The sequence below is a fragment of the Sphaeramia orbicularis genome, chromosome 17, assembly GCF_902148855.1.
Source record: "Sphaeramia orbicularis chromosome 17, fSphaOr1.1, whole genome shotgun sequence".
NCBI classification, from domain to species: domain Eukaryota; kingdom Metazoa; phylum Chordata; class Actinopteri; order Kurtiformes; family Apogonidae; genus Sphaeramia; species Sphaeramia orbicularis.
The window spans coordinates 17636863-17649168 of record NC_043973.1 but is presented as its reverse complement, the minus strand read 5'-3'; the positions used below and the strand labels follow the sequence as shown (position 1 = coordinate 17649168).

General features: G+C 35.2%; 1 protein-coding gene across 1 annotated transcript; it reads right to left on the bottom strand.

The window, feature by feature from the left end:
* Positions 1-266: 266 nt before the first annotated feature.
* Positions 267-11352, bottom strand: cryz (crystallin, zeta (quinone reductase)). Its single transcript, XM_030161195.1, has 8 exons — positions 11159-11352; positions 6655-6807; positions 4193-4356; positions 2949-3000; positions 2710-2859; positions 2522-2623; positions 730-825; positions 267-603 (listed from the first exon to the last, which is right to left on the bottom strand). The coding sequence occupies exons 1-8, from the start codon at positions 11264-11266 to the stop codon at positions 442-444; spliced, it is 987 nt and encodes a 328-aa protein (XP_030017055.1). The 5' UTR covers positions 11267-11352; the 3' UTR covers positions 267-441.
* Positions 11353-12306: the final 954 nt, after the last annotated feature.

Sequence of the window (12306 nt, the reverse complement as noted above, 5' to 3'; positions counted from 1 at the left end):
GACAGTAAACCCATACCTGGGTCTTAGGAGGTTAACTTTATGAGATCACAGAGCAGTCCAAATTCTAAAACTAACTTTTTTTCCATTGTACTGTTTAGGGTCTAATGAGACTGCCTCCATGTGGTTTGGAGAATATTTCTTTTATAACCCTGTGGAAAATGAGCTGAAACTATGTGTCCACAAATGTGGACATCAAGCATGAAAGGGTTAAAAGCAACTAAAACCTGTGTCTTTTCTTATTCCTCATGATGACTGACTTTTTAAAAATTTTGGCTTATTTTTCTGCTCTTGAGTTCAACATTAACTCAGTATTGTTCCATATTGTACTGTATCTGGGTTTTCCCGTTGACACTGAATTGATTTTTATTGTCGACAAAAACATCCCATCATTTTAATTCATCATTTTATACCCGACCTTTGACCTCTGATACGATCACATTATTACATGGTCAGCACTATCTTCCCAGTGGCCCCGGGAGATTCAATGATGTCATGATGAGCCTGAGCGGCTTTATCGAGTGGGTACCGAGCGCCGACGATGGGGCGCATCCAACCGGCTTCCATCCCGGCGTAGAACAGCGCCGCAGCCTCCTTATTCTCCTCCTGGATCAGACATGGATCCAACTTATTGATTATTTCAACACATTAACTTGGATTTAATGCATGTGTTTGCAGGGGCCGCTTCATAAACTGCAGATAATGTCGTATAATACAGCGTATGCGTCGTACCGGTGTAGCCAAGAAAAGCATGACTCCGATGACACTGCTCTCTTTGGCCATCGTGTCCCTGGGGTTGATCTCGATGGAGCCTCTGCAACCGATAACCTACAGATGAAGAGGAACACGACATGTGGACACATGTTAGAAGTGAATCAAAGTGTAATGAGGTGCACAAACACATGACATGAACTGTCCTAATGACAGAGCTAAGTTCCACTGTTAAAATAATACTGAATTAAATGTACTTTTCTGGAATGTCAAACACAGGAAACAAACATAAAAATTCAGGTTATTTTCAGTTTGCTCCATTGTTTTTAGCTTTTACAGTCATATCCACAAGTATTTGGACAGTAACATTTTGCCTCTGCACCACCACTGACTTTCTTGTTTTAGATATTTTCTGTGTATTTCTGTTGTACCCATCACTGGAATTCTCAATGAGGTCCAAGGAGGTGTTAAATTGTAATAAAAAAAAAATAAAAAAATTTAGGAGTGGAGAGGAAAAAAACAAAACACACACACACAACAATTTGGTACATTTTAGGATTTTAATGTGCAATGATTTTTCTTTCCAAGTATTAAAAAAATCCACATTTTTCAAACAATCTTAGTTTGTCCAATTACTTCACCCTCTGACAATGGAAGGACTGTTTTTTTCTATAACCTTTAAAGACTTAGAGCCATTTCTGTGGCAACTTCCAAATGATTATTTCTAATCATCTAACATTTCTAAAGTGATTTAACACTATTTATTATAATATTATCCACTGCATTTTGCATTTCTCAATAAAAATCAGCTATTTTCCTGTATTGAATTTACTGATCAGGTAGATGTTCTAAAAAATCTCAAAGTAAATTCAAAGGTTATTCTATCAAAACTGAGAAAACTGATGAAAAAGTGACTTTTATTAAAACATAACATTAATTGAACATGAAAACAAGCGACTACAACCACTGTTATTTGTCAAACTATGTGGGATGTACTATTGAACCAGTGTCGTAGAAGATGCACAAATTTTGTCTAAAATTACCACAGGGGCTTTGAACATCCAAACAAGTCACAGCTGAAGCTTAAAAACTGCATTTTACCTGTATTACATACATGTATTGGTAGGACTAGTGGTTTAAAAGATATCTGAGGGCTTTGAGGAATAAAATGGATGCAATTACTAAATGATTCATGCAATATTTTTGTTGAACCCCTTGAGTTAAAGCTGAAAATCTTCACTTGAGTCACATCTTGACATTTCATTTCCAATCCACTGTAGTGATATATAGTCGCTGGAAAAATTATGAGACCACCCTTGTTTTCTTTAATTTCTTTTTCATTTTAAAGCCTGGTACAACTAAAGGCACGTTTGTTTGGATAAATATAATGATAACAACAAAAATAGCTCACAAGAGTTTAATTTCAGAGCTGATATCTAGTCATTTTCCATGTTTCCTTGATAATAACCAAAATCACTTCAGTTCTTACATCAATAGCTATGGCATTGTCCTGCCAAAAACAGTGCTTTTAGGCATTCCATGTTTTCTTTTGTGTCTGTTTTAGTCACATGATACACATAGGAGTTAGTACTTGATTGCATAACCATTGTTTTTGATGACTTTTGATGGTTTAATAATTTTTTCTGTGACTGTATATGCAGGCAAAAATATAAAATTAGTATCACTGTCCAAATACTTATGGACCTGACTGTATCACTTTATTGTTATGTATTTTACCCTGATATTTTGTGACCAATGACACAGCTTGTGACCCAAAGTTTGGAAACATGTCGAGAATAAATGCCTCACTGACCAAAACTCGTCCTCCGTAGTTCATCATCTGTAGGTCTTTACTGAGGTTGACATTTGACAGCATTTCAACGATCACATCCACACCTCGGCCCTCTGTGGCTTCCTGGATCAGATAAACACACTCACAGTTCATGTTTTTCTGTCATTTGACTGAGAGGCTCACAGAATGTTTGGCATCGCCGTACGCACCATGATTTTGTCTGTATAACCCTCCTCTCTGTGATTAAAGGCCAGGTGAGCGCCGTTATTCAGGATCAGTTTCATTCCCTCTGGTGTCCCCGCCGTCCCCAAAACTCTAAGACCCAGAGCACGGGACAGCTGGCACGCTGCGATACCAACCTAAACACACACAGGAGAGGGATGGCGACCATATTCTGTTTGATTATGTAATGATGAAAAAAAAGAACAAATAAAACTAAATGACTCACTCCTCCACTGGCTCCATGGATGAGAACTGTCTCTCCAGGTTTGGCATGAGCTCTGCAACACACAGCACAACACATCATAACATCAGGACTATGAGTCATGAACCCCTTCCAGTGGAGATCCAGTTACAAATTGCCTGATCCAGTAGAAATCATGCGCCTGCAAGCTTATCCGCTCCTTTTATAGATGCTTATCTGACTTCTTTGTGTGTCTTTGTGAACAATATGGCCTTAGATTCCAGGAAAAAGCTCAATGATTATATAAAACAGCTGTGATGGAACTGAAAACATGTTTAATGCCTACTTTTTTCCACACAGAAAACAGCAAAAGAATCAAAAATAAGACCGAATTCACCTGTCTACAATGTTTTTAAAAATCATCTGCCTTAGAGATTAAATGTGCTAAATCTTACATACTTTAATAAGATGAATTAGAAAACAAATGACACAGGCACTAGTAGACTGATGTTTTCAATGCATATGATAAATGTTATTGCACATATATTTTGGTTTATGTACATTTATACAATATATTTCAAGATTCAAGAATGTTTATTGTCATTATGTGCACATAACAAATTTTTTCTTAGAGGTACAGTAGTTTACTACTACTAAATAGAAAGAAACCTAAAATACAGTCTGTACAGTCCAGTGCAGTAGCAGTATGTGCTGTTAGGGTGCAGTTGTGTGCAATAAGGTACTAAATTTAAGGTACTATATTTATAGTTCCTCCAGTAGAAAGAACCTGTAAAGTGAATGTATTGTAATAGTCTGACAGACAGTGTTTTGAAGTAGATCTGGCAGCTCTGAGACAAACATTCCTTTTGAGTAAAACACATTCTGTTGTCATTTCTCAGAATTTCACAATTTGACCCATTTTTTTATTTATTAGTGACTCAAACTTGGAAGAGTTTTACTGCTTTTATTAAGAAGGCTGTTTACTTGTAGACTAGTGTTATTAGATTAAAAACTGATAGAATTAAATAAATTCCCCTTTTTAATCTGGGCAGGGCTCTTTAAAAAGGGAAAATCTGCTGTTTTTTCCTTCCTGATGAAGACCAATTCTTCATAAATTAAAAAGATAAATATAAACATCTGGTCTACCGTTGCAGGTGAACTTTAATGCTGCAGCAGTTGAATCTACACAGTATTTTTTCAGTGAACACAAAGATCTGCATCGAGGACATAATATAAAAGATGTCATGGTCTAAAACCCTCCGATGGGTGACGTCTTCCTGTTGTCTTACTTGTGGACCAGGGCTCTATAGGCGGTGAAGTATGGGACCCCTATAGCAGCTCCCTGGGTGAAGTCTAAGTCATCATGCAGTTTGTAGACACAGATGTCTGAAGCTACAGTGTACTCTGCATAACCTCCAGACTCTGTGGCCAAGGTGAAAACACGATCGCCAGCCTGAAACAAGCACACACATACAGTATATACAGTACTGTGCAAAAAATCTGAGGCCACTTCTATTTTTGTTGTTTTTACAGGGTTGAAATGAGCATTCATATTTATTTCTCATTCTCTTTTCTTCAAATAGAACAAGAAAATACTGGAAATATGTGCACAGCCTTAACCCTTTCATGCATAGTGGTCACTACAGTGGACAGCTATTCTACAGCTGTTCTCTTGTATGTACATGGGTTTGTTGTTTTAGTTCCATATCAGCCAACACAATGGACGCTTCTGCATCGTCCCATACACTGCAGTTCATACCATTACTGTAATTTTCCTGTTCTTAATAATTCCGATCTGCAGTAACATATTTGAGTGTATATCAATTGCTAATTGTTATCAGACTGTAATTAACAGTTTTGTTTTTTTGTTTTTTAACAAAAACTTGTTTTTTGTTGCATATTATCTGAGTGAGTAGTAAAAGTATTATAGTATGTTAAAATGTCAGAAAACATCAGATTAGCAGCATTAAAAATATTTTTATTTCATAGTTTTTACACAGTATGTCAGCATATGCATGTTTCTTTGCTTCAAAAATAAAATTCTTAATCTGTTCTGTTGTTTGTACATGCAACCTGTTCTGCTACTCATTCTGTTTGTGTGCTGCCTCTTGGCCAGGTTGTTATTGTAAATGAGAATCAGTTCTCAACCAACTTACCTGGTTAAATAAAGGTTAAATAAATAAATAAATAAATAAAAACGTATGGTGTCCAGCTGTGGGGACATTTTTTTTACTCCATGAAAAGTAGGTTCATAAAAAAAAAAAAAAAATTTCAATTACATTGTTTTTTTTCCATTCGTAAAGAAGAATAAAAACAGTCAGGAAAAAAAAAAATCTTGATTACAGTTCTCATAATTCATGCATGAAAGGGTAAAAAACACACAAAAAACTGAACTAAATGTCTTCTAAAGGATTATGTCATTATTTAGTCTGACCCCTGACCCCATGACAAGATGCAGCACAAACAGTTACAAACATCTGACATGTGTTAAATGAAACCTGGTATAAAACATTAGAAAATTAATGCAATAAATATCACATTGACATTACGGTCCTAAAGCATGGCTCAACTAGTGACAAAGGAAGGAACATGTAGAAAAAGAAAAAAATAAACAGAACACATTTAAAAGGGGGCATAAATGTATTATTGGTAATAATGTAAGAAAACATGATAGATATTTGTTTAAAATACTATTAGCACCCTGTAAAAAGGCTATTACAAAAAAATGGTCCAGATTAGAACCACCTACAACTAACGACTGGCTACAAATTGTGAATGGAATATTTGAGATGGAGATTCTGACCCATAGACTGAGGACTGAAGAAGAACAGTGTCATGATAAATGAAACAAAATGGACAATTTTCATTTCAACGTCACATTACTAAAACAAATCGTTAGTCACAAAGGTTTTTTATGGTCAATGTATCCCAAATATTCCTTATATTTGTTTTGTATTGTACAGAAATCAAACAATAAAAATAAAGTGTAAAAAACGGGGGCATAATAACAATAAAGTAATAAACTGTGAAGGTGGAAAGCCGAGGGTTTAAAAAAAAAAACAACTTTTAGCACATTCTGCTCCTGTCCTGGTTAAATACCTGATTTCTTTACACACATTAACATTTTGTCCTTTGACCTCATGAAGGATCAGTATCAGTTTTTTTCCTAACATTTTTATTTATTTTAAAAGCTACTGATAATGTAAGTTATAGAATTTACTTGAACAAAATCAACAGAAACTAAAAAATACTAGTATGTCATACATCACAGAAATATGATTAATATTCCTGTAATAAAAACAGGTTGGCGTTTACATGGACCTACTGTACAAAGTAGTTTTAATGTGTGAATACGTGCTGTAGAACTGGAGACAGGACATTTTTTACTGGGTTTTGTCTCTGCCTTAGACTCAATCAAGACCAGTCATGAATACAGCTTTAGGGAAAACATCAAACTGACAGTGGATTTACAGGTTCATTTGTTAACTTCATTACTGTGATTTGAAAAAAAAATCTTTCAAACATTTCTTTCCCGTGTAAAACTGTTTCCAATTGTATCTTCTTTCCACTGTGTCATTCACCTCACCCCCCACATCATATTAATCTATAATATTTGAGAAAACATGGCTCCTCTAATGCCCTTACTGTGGATCTACTGTTATCTGTAATGAGCAGCACCAGTCTACTGTACATCTACACGCCCTTTCTTGTTTCTTTAACATCCTGTTGTACATTTCATTCATAGTCAAACCTTTACTGTAGTGACCCCATCTCCAACATCTTCCACGACTCCAGCGACATCAGAGCCTGGCGTGTACGGCAGCGGTGGCTTACGGTAGAACGTCCCAGACCGGATGTAGGTCTCCACCGGGTTCACTCCACAGGCATGGACACGGATCAGCACCTACGTCAGAAATACATCACAAATAATCTCACCTAAACAAAATCATTTAGCAAAATTACCATCCAGTGTCACACCAAAAATATTTTAGAGTTTGATAAAACTTTAAATTAAGTTTATGAGGCTTTTGTAAGATAGATAAGATAGACTTAATATAAAGTTTGTCATTTGTGTACTTGCTCAGGTACATAGGAATTTCTTGTGCAAAGGACTCTCAAGATTAAAAGATACTATCAAGAGTAAAAAGAGAAGAAAATATATATAATACAATAATACAGTGACTTGCAATAAATATCTAAAAATAAATATTTAATACAAATGGCACTCATCTCATTCCAACAATGAAATGATTTTTTTACATATATATTTCAGCTAAAATTTACTTAGGGGGTCAAGTGAGCGGCCATTTTTGTCAAAAAAAACGTTGTAACAAATGCATAGAACTGTGTTGAAATAATGCTAATACATTTGTGCACAGACTACTGATATTATTTGACAGTAGAAGCTATATTTTGAGAAATATTGGATTTTGAATAGCACGTGTATGTGAAAACTTTTGCTGGTGGATGGACGTGACATTACCCATGATGATCTGGTCAGTACCAGTACTTTATTAGTAACAAACTTATATACTTACTATTGCTAATTCTCCTCTTATTCATAAATGTTAGTATTGTGGATCTAAAACAATAACAGCTGACACAAAAACACAAAATGTGGCAGTGGACGGATGTGACATGGTTGTTACAGATCCCATCATACTGATGCTCGGCAGCCATGTCACCGTTTCCACAAATGATCCCTGTGCAAAAACTAGGATCAGAATTATTTATCATATAGTTTATCATTATAATAAAGAGTAAATAACAATATAGAATTGTTATTTCTGTATAAAAATGCTTATTAATAGAAAATTGTTGATTTAAAAAGTGACATGTGACATTCTTAATGTATGTATTGGCGTAACATAAGCAGGATGGATCAGCACCATACTCCATATTGCAACCTGTAAAAATAAAACATGTGATATGTAGGATATAATCTTGTAAGAAAAATTTGGGAATCTAAAAGAAGAGAATATTTGTTTTTCAGGTAAATTCAGTTAAAATATAACTTGGCCATTTGTGACATGAAAATATAGCATTAATTGTGATGAAATTGGACATTTTTGAGCTGAAAACATAGTTCATATGACCATCAACATGTTGCAACAGAACTGAAATCCTGTAAATTTGTATAACTTGCATTTACCAACACAAAGTTCCTTTGGGGATTCACTTATATAGATTTCTTATGCACAGAGACAGAAACAAGACCTCTAAGCAAATTTTAGCTGATTTATATTTATATATGCAGCGGTGGAAAAATGTTTTTGGACACCCCATGAATCATTGAAAGTTGACTCTTCTCTTTTCTGTAAGTAGCTTTAACTGTTTCTCCCTTTGAGTAGTTTTACTGTAGTTCAGGTTCTTCCAGTGTTACGTAACTGACCGTTTGGCAAAGATACTTCAGCTTTAAATGAAGTAATATTTAACTTGTTACAAAATAGGTGCTGTGGTAGAATTATTGCACAGAACATGACTACTGCACTTCAGCAATAGTACCTAAACATTTAATAAATGGCAATAAAAATATCTAAGGTTGACTGACACTTAATATGTTCCAGGTTTAACTTTATTTATTCAGATTTAAAAGATGAAAAACTTTGCACAACTTTGTGCAAAAGCCTAAGACCCTTTAGCATTGCTGTTTTAGATTTACATGTTTCTTTCTGGCCTTGAAATGAACATACATAATTATTTCTACCAGGAAATAAGTGTGCATCATTAAAAACACAAAAAGCTAGAAATAAATGGCTACAAGAGGGGCTAAAACCGTAAGAAACATCTGATGTAAATAAAAACTGTAAGGAAACACGAGAAAAATCAGTGTATTAAATCCAATATTTTCTGAAAAAAAGGGTTACAGATATGTTAAATGAGAAGTTTATAGTAAATATTTGTCACTTTGATAGTCATTTCCTGAAACCTTTGTTTTAATCCTTTCATGCACAGTGGTCACTCCAGTGGACAGTTATTCTCCAGCTGTTCTCTTGTATATTCATGGGTTTTGTCGTTTTAATTCCATATCTGCCGACACAGTGGACATTCATGCACCATCCCATACACTGTAATTCATACCATTACTGTAACGTTGCTGTTCTTCATAAACCTGATCTGCACTAACATGTTTGAGGGGAAATCAGTTGCTTATTATTATGAATATTATTATTAGACTGTAATTAACAGTTTGGGTTATTTAGACAAGCTTTTTTTCATATTTTCTGTTAAAATGTGAGAAAACATCAGATTAGCTGCATTAAAAATGTTTTTATTTCATACTTTTTACACAGTATCTCAGTAAATATGTTTCTGTCCTTCAAAAATTAAACACATGGTTTTCAGCTGAGTGGACATTTTTGCAACTCCATGAAAAATAGGTTCATAAAAAATGTTTTAATCACATTGTTTTTTTTTTTTTTTTTTAAAATGCCTGGAGGAATAAAAACACTCAGGGGAAAAAAATCTTGATTAAGGCTCTCATAATTCATGCAAGAAAGGGTTAATGCCACATATATCCAATACAGCTAAAAATATAAACACAGATATATTGATAATTGCATGTTTATGGTCATTATAACTTTGCAGAAACAACAAACTTAATAGTGACCTCAAACTTTTACAGAGTACACAGCACATATAATGATGCTTTTATGGCCCTGAACCAGGGGTGTCAAACTCATTTTAGTTCAGGAGCCACATTCAGCTAAATTTGATCTGCAGTGGGCTGAACCAGTAAAATAATAACATCATAATATATAAATAATGTCAACAGTTGACATAGAGAAAAGTTTGGAGTTGACAGTCAACTCCAAACTTTTCTCTATTTTAGAGCGAAAAAAGTAAATTTACATTATGAAAAGGTTTGCATCTACAAACTATCCTTTCAAAAGATGTGAATAACATGAACAAACTGAAAAAATAAGTGTAATTTTAACAATATTCTGCCTCAGTTTATCATTTCCACATGTACATTATAACTTACAGATCACAGTGGATCTACAAACACAAAACATTTAATAACAGACAGAACTAGAAAAGCACTCGGAGAGCGCAGACCTCCGTCAAGGCTGATCAGTGCCCCCCCCCCGTGGGCCCCCCCACGCCGAGGAGGTTATGTTTTTGCCAGGGTTTGTTTGTTTGTTTGTCTGTCTGTCTGTCTGTCTGTTTGTCTGTCCGTTACTGTGCAACATAACTCAAGAAGTTATGGACAGATTTTGATGAAATTTTCAGGGTTTGTTGGAAATGGGCCCCCCCACCCCCGATCACCACCAAAATGTAATAATTTCTTCCTTATCCCATTTCCAACAAACCCTGAAAATTTCATCCAAATCTGTCCATAACTTTTTGAGTTATGTTGCACACTAACAGACAGACAGACAGACAGACAGACAAACAAACAAACAAACAAACAAACAAACAAACAAACCCTGGCAAAAACATAACCTCCTTGGCGGAGGTAATAAACTAAACCAAAAAAACAAAAAACAATTGCTTGTTATTGTTACGAAACTGCAATTAACTGTTTTTTGGGGGGTTTTTTAACAAAAAAGTTGGGGTTTTTTGCATTTCATTTCCATGAAGTGAGTAATGACTAGTATTTGAGTATGTTAAAATGTGAGAAAACAGCAGATTAGCAGCATTAAAAAAATTTTATTTCATAGTTTTCACACGATATATCAGTAAATCCATGTTTTATTTGCTTCAAAAACGCATGGTGTCAAGCGGACATTTTTGGAACTCCATGAAAAATAGGTTCATCAGAAAATTTTCAGTCGCATTGTTTTTTTTCACGCCTCTAGAGGAATAAAAACACTCAGGAAATAAATGTTGATTAAGGTTCTCATAATTCATGCATGAAAGGGTTAATATCTTCAGTGTAATTTTTGTATTTCACTCATTCATCCTGCGGGCCGGACTGGACCCTTTGGCGGGCCGGTTTTGGCCCCCGGGCCACATGTTGGACACCCCTGCCTTAAACTGTATCTGCACCAATCTTATTACTTATTAACAGCAGTTTGTCCCTTATGTCTCACTCTGAACATGACACAGTTGAATAATTTTAGTAATTTTATTCAACTTCCTGCAAAACTAGTATCAACAAACACATGGACAGGAGAGGATTATGAGAGCAAATGTGGATCTGCAGACTGAGGTGGGTTTGTTTATTTAGTTAACCCTCAGTTCTATAGTTGTCACAGAATCCTGGCCCTGGTCCGCACGGGTTTGCATCTGCATGTCCTCGTGCTCCTCACCTGTTTGTGTCCAGGTTTGGGGACTGTCACTTCCGGGCTGAGTTTGAGGACCGACGGGGCTCCGAACTCCGTCACCCGGATGGCTCTCATCAACCTGCTGCCCGACATGTCTGCACGAACACGCACTGTGGACTTTCGATCCGTGGATTGATGCACTTTGTGGAAACTTCAAACCGCAGCCTACGCCCACTTCCCCACGGAACCAACTGTTATATTCAGAGTAGGAGCGCCCCCTGGTGGAGTGGAGGTGAACTACTAATGAGTGAAACAGCAGGATGGTACACTGGGGGGTCAAACTGATTTTCTTCCAGGGGCAACATTCCGCCCAATTTAACTCTTTCATGCATTAATTATGAGAACCTTACTCAATGTTTTCTCTTGAGTGATTTTATTCCTCTTTAGGCATGAAAAAAAAAAAATGCAATTGATTTTTTTTTTTTTTTAATGAACATTTTTTTTCATGGAGTTACAAAAATGTCCACTCAGCTGGAGATCATGCATTTAATTTTTGAAGGAAAGGAACATGTATTTAAAACCCAACATCAGAAAGTAAGATAAAATAAGATAAGATAAGATAAGATAAGATAAGATAAGATAAGATAAGATAAGATAAGATAAGATAAGTTAACACTTTCATGCATAGTGGTCACTACAGTGGACAGTTATTCTACAGCTGTTCTCTTGTATATTCATGGATTTTGTTGTTTTAGTTTCATATCAGCCAACACAGTGGACGCTTATGCACTATCTCATACACTGCAACTGATAACATAACTGTAACTTTGCTGTTCTTGATAAACATGATCTAACATGTTTGAGTGTAAATCAATTCCTTGTTATTATTATTATTAGACTGTAATTAACAAGAAAAGTTGCTTTGTTTTGTTTTGTTTTTTTGCATATTATCTCCATGAAATGAGTAATGACTAGTATTGAGTATGTTCAAATGTAAGAACACATCAAATTAGCAGCATTAAAATGTTTTTATTTCATAGTTTTCCCACAGTATGTCTATAAATGCATGTTTCTTTGCTTCCTCAAAAATTAAACACATGCTGTCCAGCTTAGTGGACATTTTGTCAACTCCATGAAAAATAGCTTCACAAAAAAATGTATTTGCATTGTGTTTTTTAAAACCTAAAGAGGAA